General features: G+C 34.4%; 1 protein-coding gene across 9 annotated transcripts; it reads right to left on the reverse strand.

Annotated features, from left to right (window-relative positions):
* Positions 1-1,047: 1,047 nt before the first annotated feature.
* LOC18098187 (ankyrin repeat domain-containing protein 2B) lies at positions 1,048-18,440 on the reverse strand. 9 transcript variants are annotated; one of them, XM_006384829.3, is made up of 10 exons: positions 4,951-5,034; positions 4,800-4,857; positions 4,582-4,683; positions 4,263-4,462; positions 3,780-3,992; positions 3,535-3,683; positions 3,202-3,370; positions 2,036-2,128; positions 1,486-1,625; positions 1,048-1,390 (listed from the first exon to the last, which is right to left on the reverse strand). In XM_006384829.3, the coding sequence occupies exons 3-10, from the start codon at positions 4,616-4,618 to the stop codon at positions 1,291-1,293; spliced, it is 1,101 nt and encodes a 366-aa protein (XP_006384891.1). In that variant the 5' UTR covers positions 4,619-4,683; positions 4,800-4,857; positions 4,951-5,034; the 3' UTR covers positions 1,048-1,290. The 9 variants fall into 9 exon arrangements, with proteins under 9 accessions (XP_006384891.1, XP_024454475.1, XP_052307778.1 ...); XM_024598707.2 differs by lacking the exons at positions 4,263-4,462; positions 4,582-4,683; positions 4,800-4,857; positions 4,951-5,034 and adding exons at positions 17,697-17,893; positions 18,043-18,108; positions 18,275-18,440; XM_052451818.1 differs by lacking the exons at positions 4,800-4,857; positions 4,951-5,034 and adding an exon at positions 18,275-18,415.
* Between the last annotated feature and the right edge of the window lie 1,638 nt (positions 18,441-20,078).

The following is a 20,078-nucleotide window of genomic DNA, read 5'->3' on the forward strand; positions in this document are numbered from 1 at the left end:
ATACTTTGGATAATTAGTGTTTTTTTTTTTTTAAAAGCCTCCTTATATATATCATTCAATTATTTATCGTAATTTTCTTTCGAGTTTTGATAGATTTTATAAAGTTTTTTGAAAATAAAAAGAAAACAAGTATTTATTAAGTTACGATTTATAATTTAAATTCTGTATTTTTTTTAATTCCAAGTTTTCTTTTTCTTATTAATGCATATTTTTTAGCAATTTTTTATTTATATAATAAAAACTAAAAATAATTAAAATAAATATCCTAAAACTTATTAGTGATTTTAAATAAGAGAGAAATATATCTTTTTAATAAAAACCTCCTTCCTCATGCTTTTTTTTTTCTTTCACGGAACATATATGTTTCATTAAAAGGCTAACAGTTTATTAAAATTTTAAAAATAAATTTTAATTTTAAAAAAAAACAAATCATGAATCAATAATTTTAACACAAATATATTGAAAATATAAGAATAATAATCATGCAAGGAATTATATAAAAAAGTTTACACTAAAAAAATAACAAAATAGATATTTCATCCACATTAAATATAAATTTCTTAAAAAATTATGTATATTAGTATCATATATAATTATTTGAAAAGTAATGCTTAATATTCTCCTAAAATACTCTCATATTATTTGAAAATTATGATATTATTTTAATAAATTTATTTGAAAAAAATCTCGTTATATAATGTAAAAAAATAAATTTAAGTTCAAGTACGCACGCCTAACCCACAAGTAATACCCAGGGATGCCTTGTTTTTTTAAAGTTAGGGTGACTTGTCACTGTTTAGGCTTTTTATTATTTAAAAACAAAAATCTGTGGTGTAAATATTGTGCAATCAGCACTGTTCATCACCTTATAAAACATCGTGATGGCCCCGTTTATTTTTCAAATATTTATTTTGGTCCTCAAAGAGTGGATGACCCAACTGGTTGAGCGTTGACCAAAACGGTGGATAATCTGTTTTCGTATCAGCAGTACTACCTCAGGAACACAAAATGAATGTTGGGATTTGTTGATGTTAAAACCCAGGCATCAGAAGCTAAAACAAGAAAATAAATAAATAAAATACAGTATCCAATCAAAACCATTTTCGAGATGTTCTCAGTTGTAGATAATGTATGGAGCATGGAATAGAACATTTCATCGCATGCCTATCTAATCCCAGATACACAAGACAGAATAATTATGCCACCAATCACAAAACTCAAGAAGCAGCAATCAGATGATAATAAAGACATCAAATTGTTTAAAACGCTCGAGTCCTATGACATGCCAAGTTACAGGAAGGCATCCTTCTCGAGCAACTTTAGCACCTCTTGCTGGTTGTTGAGTTTAGCAACATCAATGGGCGTCTTGCCATCCATGTTCTGAAGTGTACTGTAGTTTAACCCAAAGAGAGATTCCATCATGACAGGAAAAATCACATGAAGCCATAAAGGGAGGGCATTCCTAACTGAGAGCTATTGACTTACACTGCAGCGCCATTTTCCAGTAAAAGGGCTACACACTCCTTTCTTCCATAACCAGCTGCATAATGGAGTGCCGTGTTCTTGTTCTTATCCAGTGCATCAACAGTTGCCCCGGCCTCGAGAAGAATTTGGGCACACTTCACCTGAAACAAATTGAAAGCAGCTGCTTGTTGCTTACAATAGCAATTTGACCAATTTGCATAAATTTCCAATAATGTCTGACGGCCCAATGATTCTGCAACTAGAAGGGGCCCAAACCAAGAGGCCAGCTATAGATCACTGACCAATCTAACATCTAGCCTTTTATCATTGTAAGCCAACTAGGGAGTTCATTTTTTGCAATGTGCCATGGCAACTACCAAGTACCAGCGCAGGTATTCATGAACTCTTTCTAGCAGCATACCATAATAGGTTCCTGAAGTCACCTCTAACGATTACTTGTCTTTTGATAATAACAAAAAAGCCAAGATCAACCGCTGAAGAAGGGAGGGGCAAAAAGCAAGAGTCTACACCACACACAAACAACAGAGCAGTAGTTTAGAAATAATGATACCTCCCCATATCCGCAGGAAAAATGCAATGCAGTTCTTCCCTCTGAATCTTCTTCATCCTTGTCAGCACCAGAGGCTAGAGCATTTTTCAAACCCTAATTGGAGAGTGCATATAAAACTTTGAGCTAAATTTGCAAACGGTATCTCCAATTGATCTGACTTAAATAGATAGAACAGAGAAGCATTGGATATTTACATGGAGGCAAAAGAAAATTATATTGAACATCAAAGGAGGAAAAAAAATGATCCACCTCCCGCAGACTTTAGAGAAATATTGAATTCTCCCAATGTAGTCAAAATGACCAAGTCAGCGGTCATTGGACTTCTCTAAAATGAACTAACTAGCATTGGGCCATGCTCAGATATTTACAATAGAAATGGAAGAACAATGGGGACCATAATATCCAACAAAATATTCACAAGATTAATGGAAACATGAATAACGAGTGTACATGTCGTATGATAAAAATTATATATAATACACTAAAGTCAAGGGCCACATAAATGCTCTACATCTTACCAAGTAAAACAATGTCACTAAAATCTATAGAGATGAAAGAACAAAATACCAACATAAAAATGAAAAGGTATATATATTCAGTTTTCCATTCAGCATTCACCATGTGGTCTCCACATTTAAACTAATCCAAAGATCAAGCTAAAAGTGTTAAGGAGCTTCAACTAATTGCTAAACGAACATGAACAAGTCACGTATCTACAGCTACCAACAAAGCTCAAAATGTCAAAAGCTGTGCATGGGCTTAAAAGAGAGTGATGAGAAGAAACCATCAAAGTCTTAAGAAAGTTCCAGGGGTCATCATTGTCTAATAATGCTGCCATGACAGTAGGTCTTGTGGTGTGTCGAAATAGAAATCTGTGCCTATATCCTCTCTCATCATATCAAATTGGGCACTCGTCCACAAAACATTAGCAAAACACTTCCAGTAACAGTAATTAGACAATTTTCAATACTTTCAGCCAGTCTAGGCTGCAAACGCTTTAACTGATAGATAAGACGCCATCCATTTAATGGGAAAGAAAAGCAAAAACAATTTAAATGATGTAATTATAAATAAAGGTGGCATCCATCAGGGGAAAAATAGATAAGGTTAAGTGTGTCAAATCTGCAAACAAGGCAGCAGGCAATCAAAAGCGAATTGTACCCTACCTCAACATCACCAACACTGGCACAGTGATGGACAACTGATTCATCCTCATTTCCTGCTTCTTCTGCTTCCTCGTGTCCAGAAGTTTCCACAGAAGTGCCTGCTTCTTCGGAAACTGCAAGACCCATTGCTTCACCCAACTTCTGGAGAACGTCTTTATCATTCCAGTACCTAGGCAAGCATAATTTGACTGTCAGTAAGTTGAGAAAATAAAACTAACTTAAATGATCCATCTTTGCTAATATCAAGGCAGGAGAACATAGCAACAATCTTCTAGTTTTTCCCCATTTTTATAAGCAAGTAATAGTAAAATACTAGATATTACGATTACTAACCTCATCATGGCAGCTGGACCACCGGACTCTATCTCTTCTAAAATAGGCTTTAAAGAAGGATCTTCTCTTATTCGTGTCATTCGCTCCTCAATCTGATCCTTTTGCGATGGGTTTGTGAAACTCTCAAGCATTTGAGACATTGATGGATCCTGAGGATTGATAGGGAAAAAATTAGCCTTTCATCAGGACTTACAATTAAACAATGAATAGGAATATGAGACAAGCCAAAAAAAAAACAGATATACCTGCATTAATGCAGTGCCAAGGTGCTCAGCCATAGTCATAAATTGAGGATTCTGCATAACCTGTTGCATGGTTGAATAGTATTGTTGAGTATCAAAGTTAGGGATAGCATCTTCGGCTGTCGCTCCTTGAAAAGTCTTCTGGAGCTGCTCTGCCATCTGGTTGAATGAAGGATCTTTGGCTATCTGCTCGGCTAACTCCTTGATGCTCGGGTCCTACATATATCAAAGCATAGACATCTATAAACCCTTAGAGAAATATGGCAAAATTGTTCAATATTAGAGTGAAGTAAGAACAAGTTCGCAAAATGAGCTTCAATGTGAAAAGTGGATTTAGCTTAGGACACGTGGGCATATTAGAAGGCAAGACCTTCACCGCCAAAAAGATAGCTTATCTAATGTTTTTACTCCGCAAATGAAATTGAAAACAAAGCAAAGAACTGAAGAGTAAAAATTAGTAAATGCGATGGAAATTGACAAACATACATTAAGCAGGCCAGTCATAGCAGAGAAATCAAAAGGACTAGGAGGAAATCCAGCAGCAGCAGCAGCAGCACCTCCCAGTCCAGGAGATTGAGGAGGAGGAGCTCTTCTTTGTTCCCCAGAGGTTGAGGAGGTTTCTGATGATTTAGATGAGGAGTCTTTGCTGTTATTTTCTGCACCCGAAGCCGAACCTGTTTTCTCATCTAATAACAAAGCAATTTGCGATTCGAGTGAGCGAGTCAGTCGAGGTTATCTCGCAAGCACAATAACGACAGCAGCAACGGATCCATCCAGGAAATTGAAAGGACGGTAGAAAGCATACCAGATGGAATAGTGGCATCCTTGTTCGTGGTCGCCATGACGAACAACAAGCTAAGCTTAATGAAAATTATGCAATCGAAGAAAGGAGAGGATAGATTTTTATCTGAAGACGATAGACAGAAGAAGAAATCGAATCGAATCGAGTAATTACTTTTTATACATAAATAATATTACTTTGCTAATTATAAAACTAGAAGCAGGTAGGACTAAGAGGATTACCAGGCAGAGGCAGGCAATCAAGGCAGCGTGTGTGAATTGATGGTTTCAAGAAAGGTATCTGCCACCACACAGCTCAAGTAAGAAGAAGAAGAAGAAGAAGAAGAAGCGTGCACGACGACAAGGAAAGGATTTGATTGAATTGAATACAAACCAAGCTTATTGTTAGTGGGCCATCTCAATCCTCATCTTGTCATCGAACCAGTGGCTTATGTATCGGTTACTGCCACCGCTGTCTTCCTTTTTTGTGTTTTTTTGCCTTACTAGTAGGCCCGAACCCGATGACCGGATTCATGAATCGATGGGCCGACAATATTTGAGATTGGGCCTGTGTACATGTTCTGTTTACCCTTCACGGGTATGATAATTAATTTCCTTGAACAGTTGCCTGATTTTGCCTCAATTTGATTGTGAGGTGAAACAATTTGAGTATGCATAATAAAAGGCCTTAGTGTCTCTATTATTGTTTACATAAACACAAACTATTGTAGATTGGAGCAGTATAATGGTAGTTCAGCCCTTGACATAAAGAGTTGCAAGGGCAGCGGGAGATGGGTGAGGTTATCTTTTTCGCTGAGGTGCATTTGGCATTAAAGGGATGGTTGGGGAAAAAATGATCAGCACAAGTTTTGGTGAGGCTGCAGGCCATGGGGAGCAGGCACCTAGCGCTTGGGCTGCTCGGCCTTTGCGCGAGGCAGACCCAATCGCCACAAGGCGTATGGGCGGCCCTGCCCTTGCGCGGGGCAGACACGAGCGCCACCTGGCGCTTAGGTCTAAAAAAGGGGTAGCACTGAAAATCTTCTCTTGTACACCATATGTGGCTTGAACTTGTCAACTTGAACATTGTGCATATGAGAAGTGTCATTAAAAGAAAGCAAATAGACAAAAGAGGTGGTTAATGATGAAGGCAAGGGAAAGAAACATTGATTTTCAAAGAAAATAACATTTCTGAAAACATGAACCCGATTGGTGTGTGGATCAAAACATAGATAACCCTTTTGAGTGACATTATATCCAAGAAAGGCACAATGAATTGACTGAGCAGAAAGTTTATTTCTATGAGGTGGAGGAAGATGCATGAAGCATATATACCCAAAGGTGTGAAGATTTGTGTATATAGGATGACAATGATAAAGGCAAAAATATGGAGACTTTAGACTTAAGATTTGTGAAGGAAGTCTATTGATTAGATAAGTTGTTGTAGTGAGAGCTTCTACCCAAAACTTATAAGGAATAAAAGTTTCAATGAGCAAGGTCCGGACCACATCCAAAAGATGGCGATTCTTGCATCCCGCTACTCTATTTTGTTGAGGAGTATAGGAACATGATCGTTGAGAAATGATACCTTTAGTTTGCAAGAAAGATTGGAGATCATTAGATATATATTCCTCACCTGAATCTGATCTAAAAATTTTAACAGTGGCAGAAAATTGAGTGTTAACAAGTATCAAGAACAGTTTGAACATAGAGAAAACTTATGATTTGTTCCACAAGAAATAGACCCATGTATAGCGACTGTAGTCAAGGTTGTCAAAATCGTGAGTTGACTCGTAAAATTATATTATTTTACGAGTTAACATGTATATAACGGGTAAAATCGGGTCAAAAACTCAAAAACCAGCAAACTCGATGAAACTCGTTCAACTCGGTAAACTTAGACCGAGTTTACGAGTTTGACAAAAGTAAAAAAATTAATTGACTCCCCTCCCCGTCAGGCCATCACTCATTCACTCTCTAGACTTCAGTCGTCTCCCCTTTCCCCTTTCTCAAATCTCAAATTCCCGTAACTGGTTCCACAACTCTCTCTCTCTCAAAACAACCATTTGTTTTCTTTAATTCGTTGGCCTCTGTTCTTCCTCAAGTCTCCTGACTCTCCACTCTCCATCTTTTGTGCTCTCGTGCCTCACCTTTCTATAACAGGTTAGTTGTTTTTCTTGATATAATTGATTCTTGAAGACTTGTTTCTGGAGATGGGTTTGCTGTAACAGTCAGATTGAACAATCTGTGCACGTTAATCCTTATGTTCTATTTAAGTTCTTCTTTTCTTTCCTTTTTTCTCTATTAAATTTAACTTAATTTAATGGAAATCTACATGTGGAATTCAGGCCTACTTTGGTTGCTACTAGTGATTTGTAATTTTCCATTGAGGTTTTCCCCACTCTTTGGCTTAAAATTTAAAAATTTTACTTTATTATCAGTAATATGAAATATGTGTTTGTTGACTTGTTCAATCAAAAGTGATTGATTCTTTCTCTTTTAAAATATGTGATCCACATACTAATTTGTTTTCTTAACTGTGTGGAATACAATGTTTAGTTTGTTTATTTAGTAGGATCTATGGATATTTTAGCTTTTTTTCTTTCGAAACATTTACTAGCTTATGAGATAACTTGAAATTCCAGGATCAGGCTAATTTATATTGATACACAATCAGGCTAATTTATATTGATACACAATCAGGTCCTTTTCAAACGCTCCTTCCTGTCACATTTTCTTCCCGCCTCTGTCACATCTTTGCTCTTACATAACACAATAACTTTTTTTCACGGTTTTATCTATAAATCTTTGTTGTTCATGACTAAACTATCTTAAGCAACCTGTTTTAAAATCATTTATTCATTGTCTTGAGGCATTGCAATATTTCTTCATTTGCCAATTTAATGCTTAACTTTTGTATTGATGATTTTTAACAGGAAAGAGACAGATTAACATTAATATTGCTGATGGTCATAAGAGTGATGAGATCTTGGCATCACAAGGTTAGTTCTCTTGCGTGCTGTAAGAATTTCATTGATTACAAGTTTCATTAGAGACAATTGTAACTTCTCTAGTATTATTTTGAAATAAAGCACACTTTACTTCTCTAATGTTCATCATCTAATTACCATTATTTCTTTATGGAAACTCCATCCTTCTACAGGAGAGATTAACAAGCTATCATTAACAAAGCACAAGGTTAGTTTTCTTATGTCTGTGTTTGTGCAATAATCCTTTGATGCTCCTCTATATTTCATTTTTTTAGACCCACAAGCCATTATAAAATATCAGATAAACAAACAGATTTCATGAGGCAATATTATGGTTTACTTGATACAGTTATCCTATAGGTAGCTAATCTCATTCTCTTTCAATCCTTGTCTTTCTTATGTCTTTCTGTATTTGTGAATTACTCCATTGATTATGATTAGGTTTCATTAGGATGATAATAACATCGCTAGTATTATTTTTTAAACAAACCATATGACAGGAGAATATTTTTGTTATAATCAGACTTTCCAATTTGTTGAATCTTTTACATGACAATGCCAATACCAAGTTGCACATAAAATAAACTGGGCATTTGGGCTCTTAATTTTCTCTTCTGGCTGCATTAGATTGTTAAGTTTGATGTAATCCTCTAGCATTTCATTTTCTAGACCCATTAAGTGTTCTGAAGTATTTAATAACGAACCAAACTTGATCAAGCAATATTATGGCTTATCTTTATATATTTTTCTTTGCTTTGCAATCATATTATTAATATTTCAGGTGGCTAAAGCACAAGCAACAGCCAAAGGAATTACCATTGTGTTAGAGTATATTAAAAAGAGCGGGGGAGTTGAGGTGAAGTTCTTTACTTGGATTGTGATATGGTTGCATTGAGATTTAAAATCTCATATAAAATAGAGATATTTCTTAGATTAGTTATTTTTACACGTTTTATACCATATATATGATTTGTGATTCAATCATTTTAGCATATGCTAGAGAATCAGTTGTGCCATGTCTAATGTGCATTAGGGCTCAAGTTTATGGCATGATTTGCAGGCAATTAGTTTGAAAATTGAACTACAGTATACATGGCATCTAAAAAAACTAGCTAGTTTTGGAAATAATCATTTAGATGATAAAGATTTTGATGAATGTTTTAGAAATAACGAGGAAGATAAAGGCAATGAGGCTGGTTTTAGTTTACATGACACACCAACAGATTTTTTGTTTTAGGTTTATTAATTTTTAGTTAATGAAATTCTATGGACATAATTGTATTGTATTTTTAAGTTATTTAAACTATGTATGAATTTTATTTAAATTATGTATTTTAAGGTGTTTGGACTTTTGTATTGTTTATTTCATTTTTATTTTAATTGTATTATATTATTATTTACTACTTGACTAAAATTGTCAATATATAATTAGTTAAAATATTTTACTTATGATTTTATGATTTTACGATCCGAGTTTATATTGTGTATTCTGTGTCGTGTCAAAAAAATATTTTTGATAACTTTGGCTGTAGTCATCGATAAAGGTTATAAAATATCTGTAATGTGCATAAGAAATGACAGAACTTATTCCCCAAACATCACTATGAATTATCTCAAAAGGGTTTGTGGCTCTATTGCCTTCAGAAGAAAAGGGTAAAATTTTACTTCTGCCAAGTTTACATGTAGCACAATCAAGGAACATAATTAAAGCTGAATGTTCTTTATTGCTTATTAACCTAAATTTCAATAAATGAGAGAAAATTCTAGGATTTTGATGACCAAGACGTTTATGCCAAACTTCATTAGATACTTTAGGTGCTGTACAAAAGAAAGATAAAATAGAGGAAGGAAGCAAGGTGCGTGGAATAAGGAGTTGAAGAGAAAATAGACGTCCGTGTTTAGGCCCTTTCGCTATCAGCTATCCTAAAATCTGGTCTTATACAATACAGTCACGATTAGAAAAGTGTATGTCATAGTTATTATCCACAAGCTGACCTACAAAATCTAAATTTATAGCAAGCTTGGGTGAGACAAAAACATCCTTTAAAAAAGGAGGTACATCACCAACAATCATGATGGGAAGAGTACTACCATTGGTTGTTTTAATATGTGAGGATCCATAATATTTTTGGATATTACTTAAGCCACATAAAGAGTTTGTCATATGATTGGAAGCACCTGAATCTAAGATCCAAGAAAGAGCTAAAGAACTAGTACCTCGAAGGCCAAGCGTGGAGGAAGCACTCACAACCATTTCTTGCACCATCTCTCGGGTTTGGAAATTTGCTAGAGGCTGAGTCTATGAAACAGGGGAACTAACAGCAATAACAACAACGTGATAAGCTTTGTTGGAGCATGAAGGAGGACGAATAGGACACTCCTTAATGATGTGTCCTGGCTGCTTGCAGTAGTTGTAAAATTTATGAGGATAATAGGGAGCAATATGTCCATACTTTTTACAGCTATAGCATTGTGTCTTGCTCATATCGTAACTCATCCCCTTGTTGTAAGCAGCATAAGCAACTGAGACAGTGGTAGAGATAACTCTTATCTGCTCCATAATGGTCTGAGTATGGAGACACTGCTCTTCACGCAAAAGTTCTCCAAAGCAAGCGTCCAAGGATGGAACAAGATCGCGATTGACTAAAGAGGCACAAACTGGTTCATATTTTGGTCACAATTTCATCAAAAATTGGTCTTATTGGCTGATTTTATGGACTTGCTGCACTGCCAGCATACCTCCTGCAGAAACCTTGTTTATAACAAGATCAGAATAGTCATTCCACAAAGTCAAAAATCCAGAATAGTAATCTTGAATAAAAAGATCTCCTTGGGTATAGTTGGCAATAGTCAACTCAAGCTGAAAACGTCTAGCATTGTTATCTTGGTTATAGACTTGTGTGAGGTGATCTCATATAGCCTTTGCAGATCTATGAGGACGCAAAGAAAGGATCAGATGTGGCTCCATAGAATTGAGAATCCAAGACATGATTTGTGCATCTTTGGCATCCCATTCTGCCTTAGCAACAACAGATCCTTTAGCAGCTAAGTCTTCTTTGTCATTGCCATCTATGTGGCCTCATAACCCCTTTTCCTTGAAAAAGATCTCCAATTGAAATGTCCAAGCAGTATAATTTTTGCCAGTAAATCTGACACAACATTATCTGACTTCTTCATAAAGCTATGACTGAGAAAGAAAACAAAAAACTTAAGAATTCTGTGAGAAAAGCTCTGATACCATAATAGAATGGTTTGAATTGTCTTCATCTTTAGACTAGTCTTTCATTATATAGGAAAAGTTGTCCTGTACATAGTAATTACAAAGAGCAAATCTAGGGAACTATATATGGTAAGGTAAATTTCATATTTATATCTAGCATTCATAGCCTAGATTTTTATAGGTACAAATACTTGTGTGCTTGATGTCAACCTTTCTAGTGACCTGTATACTACTTGATTTCAACTTTTCTATTGACAAGTTAAGGTATCAAGCTAGTTATAAAAAAATACAGGCAGGGGAATGAAGATTTGAAAAGCCAATTAAGGCCAAGATAGAAATGTTCATGAAGAGTATATGTTGGCTAAAAGAGAAGTAAAGAATGCAGCTGGGGAGAAGGATGTGTAAAAGTTATTTTTGTGTGAGGAATACAAAGAGTTCTAAGATACAAAACAAATTACAGTGTATCAAGGATGAGGATGTAAAGATCTTGGTATCAAGAAGATGGAGAAATTATTTTGACTAGTTGTTTAATGAGATTTAGTTTAGAAACCTTGGAGATCTCATCCTAGAGGAAGCAAGAAACCTTAAGTATACATATGGGATATGGGTTTTGGAAGTATTGAGGCTATGAAGGAAGTAAGATTCAAAATTTTTTGTAGGCTTAACAAAATAACTATTAAAGTTTCAAGATTCATAGAAGTTTCAAGATTCACCATGTGGTTGATAAAAATTGAAGTTTCAACCTTAAACATACATGTGGGATTTGGGTTTTGCAAGTATTGAGGTTCTGAAGGAATTAAGATTCAAAAACCTTTGTAGGCTTAACAAAATAACTATTGAAATTTTAAGGTGTATAGAAGTGGAAGTCATGTGGTTGCCAAAGTTGTTGAATGGAATATTGAAGAAGGCACTGGATGACTAGAAAAAAGTGTTTTGCTATACGAGATGAAGGGTAATACTTGAGTTTCATGTTCTATTATGGCATTAAAGTTATTTATCACTTGATGTAGCTATTAGAAGAGTGACGAAGCATACATTTTCTGATCAGAAAATCAATTTTGTTTTGTGCTTGAGAGATCGACTAGAGAGTTATGTTTCTTTTTTAGAGTTTAATGGAGAGAAACATAAATAAAAAAAAAAACCTCTATATGCCTCTAATTGATTTCAAGAAGGATTTTATGACGTGACATACAATGTAGATAGAAGCTAGGGCTTTCAAGTTCTAAGGTTACAAACCTAAGCTATAAAGAAATTTAGAGAAAACTCTTTAATGTTTTATTAAAAGTCTGAATAATAATCTAAAGTCTCAAAATAAATTAGGCATCCTTATTTTTATTAGTGCTAAAATCCTTTATAGGAAATGATTCCCAATTAAAACTTAAATCCTTTATAAGAAAAGATTTCTAATTAAAACTTACCTAACTAATAAATCCATCTAGCATTAGAATTTCTAAATAATAAAGTATTGATTAAATGAAAAGTCCTAATCTAATTAGGAACAAGAATCAAAATACAACAAGGAAAATAAATACAATCATGTACAATAACTTCCAAGCCCTATTTGAATGCCTTTCCAATATCCAATCATCATGAAATTTTAACCTAATAGGAAACAAGGCCTTCAAAATCTTCTGTCAAAAGTTCAGCTCAATGCAATGGTCAGATTAAAAGTTATGCTTGGTTTACCAAATTGTGTCTTGAACTCTTCTTAAACTCCTCAAAATCTAAAAACCTTAATCGTCAATGAAATAATGCAATAAATATTATTGTATCAATAATATTGAAGAAATTTTCCCATATCAATCCCCTCTACTTCTAAAAAAAACTCGCTCTCGAGTTATCCATTGGACTCGACCACTCCAAATAAATAAATACTTTGAATACAACATTGTCACCAATATATGTATGAGATAGATTGTTCCAAATATCTTAAATCCAATTTTAGCAAAGATATATTCATGTAGAATTTCTGAATCTAAACAAAATTTCTCAAGACCCAAAAAATCAACCTCATATGAAAATTTCTTTTGAGTTGATGGCAACATTAATTGACGTGTTTGGTCATCCCTCACAATAACATCTTGACCATCAATTGGATTGGTAATCTTAGATGATTGATCCAATAAGAATATGATTGGTTTAAACAACACACCCATACTTAAGTCCTATTTGATGTCAACTTTAGCCTCCTGAGCAATTCCAACAACTTGTTCTGGCTTTTCTTTTAGTGATTCGAGACCTTGAGAATCACTACTTCATGAGCTTCTTTGATTTCTTCTTCATTATTAGTAGATGAAACATCAAGTAGAGTAGTATTTGTAGCAATGTTGTGTTATCATTGTTGTGATGTTGAAACTTTCTACTATGAATAGTCGACACCTTCTCTATAATTTTCTTCCTTGCTCGTTTAGAAAGTTGAACAAAAGACAAATAATAACAATCCAATTGCTTATCTATCCAATATAAAATCTCTTTGTAATAATCTTGTATAAATTCTAAAATTATTGATTGTTTCAAATCTTGCCGAGATCGAATTAAAGAGATACTAATAAGAGTTCTAAAATCTAAAAATCCAAACCATCATTCTCTAGCACCATAAGAAAGTGTGTACGACAAGTCCTTCCTTTTGATGATAAGAAACCTTGTTGAAATAAAAGTAAGCTTCCAGGACTCAGGTTTGCTAACTACTTGATAAATCTTTTATTTAAAAATCTCCCATTATAGAATGAGATCTCATCAAATTCAGGAATAGGTCTGGGGTTAGCTTGCCTTGAGGTAAGTCTCCAGGTAAGTCCATACCCTATTCACAATCTTTATTTGCGTTACTCATTAGCCAAGCTAGATCTGTCATGGTTTGCTCCAAACGATCAAACCTCTGTTTCAAACGATCTAGTTTTTGCTCTCGAGTCTCCAAAATGCCCTGAAAAGCCTCCACTCCCGCATCACGGAGTGGATTACTATTGTTTTCATCCATCAAATAGGCTAACTTGCTTTGATACTAATTGACACGATGTATAGCGTAGATAGAAGTTAGGGTTCTCAAATTCTAAGGTTATAGACCTAGGTTGTTTAGAAAAAAAAATTATCTAGTGTTTTATTAAAAATCTGAATAATAATCTTCAATTTCAAAATAAACTAGTCATTCTTATTTATATTAATCCTAAAATTCTTTATAGGAAATGATTCTCAATTAAAACTAAAATCCTTTGAAGAAAATAATTTCTAATTAAAACTTACCTAGCAAAAATAAAAGAAACTATCAAGCATTAGGATTACTAAATAGAAAAATACTAATTAAATTAAAATTTCTAATTTAAATAGAAAAAAATAATCCAAATACAACAAGAAAAATAAAAACAATCTGGTACACTAACTTCCAAGCCCTTTTTAAATGCCTTTCTAATCTCCAATCATCATGAAATTTTAATCCAATAGAAAAAAGTTTTTGGAATCTTGTCACAATTTCAAAATAATTTTAGTTTAAATAAACCAATATTTTTAAAATATTTTTTTAGAAAAAAAAATACAAAATAAATTTTTTTATTTTTAAAATTTATTTTTAATATCAATATATCAAAACCAACTTAAAACATAAAAAAATTAATTTAAAGTAAAAATAAATAAAAAAATTTACTTTTTTTTAAATCACTTTTAAAATGATAAAAAAAAAAAAAAGGTTCAAAATGAATGCTGGGATTTGTTGATGTTAAAACCCAGGCATCAGATGCTAAAACAAGAATATAAATAAAATACGGTATCCAATCAAAACCATTTTCAAGATGTTCTCAGTTGTAGATAATGTATGGAGCATGGAATAGAACATTTCATCGCATGCCTATCTAATCCCAGATAAACAAGACAGAATATTTATGCCACCAATCACAAAACTCAAGAAGCAGCAATCAGATGATAATAAAGACATCAAAATGTTTAAAACGCTCGAGTCCTATGACATGCCAAGTTACAGGAAGGCATCCTTCTCGAGCAACTTTAGCACCTCTTGCTGGTTGTTGAGTTTAGCAACATCAATGGGCGTCTTGCCATCCATGTTCTGAAGTGTACTGTAGTTTAACCCAAAGAGAGATTCCATCATGACAGGAAAAATCACATGAAGCCATAAAGGGAGGGCATTCCTAACTGAGAGCTATTGACTTACACTGCAGCGCCATTTTCCAGTAAAAGGGCTACACACTCCTTCCTTCCATAACCAGCTGCATAATGCAGGGCGGTGTTCTTGTTCTTATCCAGTGCATCAACAGTTGCCCCAGCCTCGAGAAGAATTTGGGCACACTTCACCTGAAACAAATTGAAAGCAGCTGCTTGTTGCTTACAATAGCAATTTGACCAATTTGCATAAATTTCCAATAATGTCTGACGGCCCAATGATTCTGCAACTAGAAGGGGCCCAAACCAAGAGGTCAGCTATAGATCACTGACCAATCTAACATCTAGCCTTTTATCATTGTAAGCCAACTAGGGAGTTCATTTTTTTGCAATGTGCCATGGCAACTACCAAGTACCAGCGCAGGTATTGATGAACTCTTTCTAGCAGCATACCATAATAGGTTCCTGAAGTCACCTCTAACGATTACTTGTCTTGATAATAACAAAAAAACCAAGATCAACCGCTGAAGAGGGGAGGGGCAAAAAGCAAGAGTCTACACCACACACAAACAACAGAGCAGTAGTTTAGAAATAATGATACCTCCCCATATCCGCAGGAAAAATGCAATGCAGTTCTTCCCTCTGAATCTTCTTCATCCTTGTCAGCACCAGAGGCTAGAGCATTTTTCAAACCCTAATTGGAGAGTGCATATAAAATTTTGAGGTAAATTTGCAAACGGTATCTCCAATTGATCTGACTTAAATAGATAGAACAGAGAAGCATTGGATATTTACATGGAGGCAAAAGAAAATTATATTGAACATCAAAGGAGGAAAAAAAATGATCCACCTCCCGCAGACTTTAGAGAAATATTGAATTCTCCCAATGTAGTCAAAATGACCAAGTCAGCGGTCATTGGACTTCTCTAAAATGAACTAACTAGCATTGGGCCATGCTCAGATATTTACAATAGAAATGGAAGGACGATGGGGACCATAATATCCAACAAACTATTCACAAGATTAATGGAAACATGAATAACGAGTGTACATGTAAGTATGATAAAAATTATATATAATACACTAAAGTCAAGGGCCACATAAATGCTCTACATCTTACCAAGTAAAACAATGTCACTAAAATCTATAGAGATGAAAGAACAAAATACCAACATAAAAATGAAAAGGTATATATATTCAGTTTTCCATTCAGCATTCACCATGTGGTCTCCACATTTAAACTAATCCAAAGATCAAGCTAAAAGTGTTAAGGAGCTTCAACTAATTGCTAAACGAACATGAACAAGTCACGTATCTACAGCTACCAACAAAGCTCAAAATGTCAAAAGCTGTGCATGGGCTTAAAAGAGAGTGATGAGAAGAAACCATCAAAGTCTTAAGAAAGTTCCAGGGGTCATCATTGTCTAATAATGCTGCCATGATGGTAGGTCTTGTGGTGTGTCGAAATAGAAATCTGTGCCTATATCCTCTCTCATCATATCAAATTGGGCACTCGTCCACAAAACATTAGCAAAACACTTCCACTAACAGTAATTAGACAATTTTCAATACTTTCAGCCAGTCTAGGCTGCAATCGCTTTAACTGATAGATAAGACGCAATGCATTTAATGGGAAAGAAAAGCAAAAACAATTTAAATGATGTAATTAAAAATAAAGGTGGCATCCATCAGGGGAAAAATAGATAAAGGTTAAGCGTGTCAAACCCGCAAAAAAAGGCAGCAGGCAATCAAAAGCGAATTGTACCCTACCTCAACATCACCAACACTGGCACAGTGATGGACAACTGATTCATCCTCATTTCCTGCTTCTTCTGCTTCCTCGTGTCCAGAAGTTTCCACAGAAGTGCCTGCTTCTTCGGAAACTGCAAGACCCATTGCTTCACCCAACTTCTGGAGAACGTCTTTATCATTCCAGTACCTAGGCAAGCATAATTTGGGTGTCGGGAAGTTGAGAAAATAAAACCAACTTATACGATCCATCTTTGCTAATATCAAGGCAGGAGAAACATAGCAACAATCTTCTAGTTTTTCCCCATTTTAATAAGCAATAGTAAAATACTAGATATTATGATTACCAACCTCATCATGGCAGCTGGACCACCGGACTCTATCTCTTCTAAAATAGGCTTTAAAGAAGGATCTTCTCTTATTCGTGTCATTCGCTCCTCAATCTGATCCTTTTGCGATGGGTTTGAGAAACTCTCAAGCATTTGAGACATTGATGGATCCTGAGGATTGATGGGGGGGAAATTAGCCTTTCATCAGGACTTACAATTAAACAATGAATAGGAATATGAGACGAGCAAAACAAAAAAAAAAACAGATATACCTGCATTAATGCATTGCCAAGGCGCTCAGCCATAGTCATAAATTGAGGATTCTGCATAACCTGTTGCATGGTTGAATAGTATTGTTGAGTATCAAAGTTAGGGATAGCATCTTCGGCTGGTGCACCTTGAAAAGTCTTCTGGAGCTGCTCTGCCATCTGATTGAATGAAGGATCTTTGGATATCTGCTCGGCTAACTCTTTGATGCTCGGGTCCTACATATATCAAAGCATAGACATCTATAAACCCTTAGAGAGATATGGTGAAAGTGTCCAATATTTTAGAGTGAAGTAAACACAAGTTCACAAAATGAGCTTCAATGTGAAAAGTGGTTAGCTTAGGACATGTGGGCAAATAACAAGGCAAGATCTTCACTGCCAGAAAGATACCTTATGGAATGTTTATACTCGGAAAATTAAATTGAAAACAAAGCGAAGAACTGAAGAGTAAAAATTAGTAAATGTAACGGAAATTGACATACATTAAGCAGGCCGGTCATAGCAGAAAAATCAAAAGGATTAGGAGGAAATCCAGCAGCAGCAGAGGCACCTCCCAGTCCAGAAGATTGAGGAGGAGGAGCTCTTCCTTGTTCCCCGGAGGTTGAGGAGGTTACTGATGATTTAGAAGAGGAGTCTTTGCTGTTATTTTCTGCTGCCGAAGCCGAACCTGTTTTCTCCTCTAATCACACAGCAATATGAGATGGGATGGCATTGGATGAGATGCGATTCGAGTGAGCGAGTCAGTCGAGTTTATTTCGTAGGCACAATAAAAAAAAAAAAACAGCAACGGATCCATCCAGGAAATTGAATGTACGGGAGAAAGCTTACCAGATGGAATGGTAACATCCTTGTTCGTGGTCGCCATGACAGACAACAAGCTAAGCTTAAAGAAAACTATGCAATCGAAGAAAGGAGGAAGAGATTATTATCTGAAGACGATCGACAGAAGAAGAAATCGAATCGAGTAATTACTTCGCTAATTAATTTTTATACATAATAAATAAATAATATCACTTCTTCTAATTATAAAAGTAGAAGAAGGTCGGACTAAGAAGATTACCAGGCGGAGGCAGGCAAGCAAGGCTGGGTGTATGAATTGATGGTTTCAAGTCAGGTATCTGCCACCACACAGCACAAGGAGGAGAGGAGAGGAAAGCAAATGAAGGAAGGGATTCGATTGAACTGGATACAAACAAACACGCTTAATGTAAGTGGGCCATCTCAATCCTCGTTAAGATCAGCGAATATGAATAGCTTAGAAGCTGACCTCGAAGCTCCAGCTTACTTCGGCTCATCCCATTTTTAATTTCACGAGCAGGCCCGACGGTGTTTGTGATTGGGCCTTTTGATTTCTATCATGCTTAAGATGAATAGCTTATTCGGTAGCGTGGTGCTTTTTAATTAAAAGATTTTAAAGTAATATTTTTTAGAATTTTTTTTTATAGCAGTATATTAAAATAATAATTTAATATTATTTCAAGCCAAAAAAATAAATAATTGATCCAACACAAAAATAAAAGAGCATACAATAATTAAAAAAATATTTTTCCTATTCTTCTCTTATCGCTTGTTGATAAACTGACGATATTTATTTTTACAGTTTCATTATATTTTTAAAAAATATTAATTTTTTATTTTTTTAAATTTTTTTGATGTGTTGATGTTAAAAATAAATTTTTAAAAATAAAAAAGTATTTTTTTTATATATTTCCAAATAAATAATATTTTTAAAAACAATTCTTATTATAATTTCAAACACTGCCTTGGACATCATTTTGAATTAAAGTCTCAAAGAGTTTCAAGGAGTCATTATCAAAAGCATAAAAGGTACAGAAAAATATGGTTCTCACCGTACACAAAATAATATGTATCAATATATAATATTTTTATTTTTATTATGTTGTGTTGATTAAGATTTAAAATTATTGATTTATTTTGATGTACTTGAGGTTTCAAAAAACTATCTTTAACATCATGTTGGTATTGGATTTTATGAAAACAAATTGATAAAATAAAAATGCAAATTCTAATTCAAATCTACCATATATTCAAAGAGAAGAAAAACAATTTCTTTAATTAGTTCCTCGAATGCAAAGCCATAATTATATACAAGCAATGGTGGATTTGGCATTCTAGCATCCAATGTTCAGGAAAGCAATAATAAGGAATACCCCTGTGAGACCAATAAGTGTTGCATTGCATACTTTTAAAAATATTTTTTTACTCTTATGATATATAAAAAAATATAAGGTTATTGGACAAGGATTTTTTTTATTTCTCCCTTCTTCATGTATAGTTAAAATACGTATTTTACATTAGAAAAGAAAAAACAAGGTTTTCATTTAGGGGTATTTTTGTACTTTCACATGGGTTTTTTAGGTAATTACCAATCATTGGGTGTTTTTGTATTTTCATGTTGACTTTCTTAATTTCTTAACCAAGATACTCATTGGCGCGTGCTAATCACGCGTCAATGAGTTAGTGGTGTTTGTGTCATTTAGATGGTGTATACGACGTCAATTGGTGGTCAAACCTGACCTTCTATTATCTTTTTGGAAGCGTCACCGTGTCCTCTTCCACGTGGTTTGGTGTGTGATGGTGTATGATGGTTGTTTTTTTTCTGCTTTTCTCTCTCCTACCATATAAAGTACATGATTTTCCTTTTTGTTTTTTGTTTTTCGATTTCAGTCTTTATTCTCTTGATTTCTTGTTTCATTCTTATTCTTTTTTATTTTTAGTATAATCATCTCCATATACACATTTTTTTTTTTCATTTCAGTCCTTGTTCTTTTGATTTTAATTTTTTTTTCTAGACCCTTTTGTTAAAGTTTTTTTTGTGTTTCAATTTCATCATTCAATCAAAT

This window comes from Populus trichocarpa, chromosome 4 (genome assembly GCF_000002775.5).
Source record: "Populus trichocarpa isolate Nisqually-1 chromosome 4, P.trichocarpa_v4.1, whole genome shotgun sequence".
Classification (NCBI taxonomy): Eukaryota; Viridiplantae; Streptophyta; class Magnoliopsida; order Malpighiales; family Salicaceae; genus Populus; species Populus trichocarpa.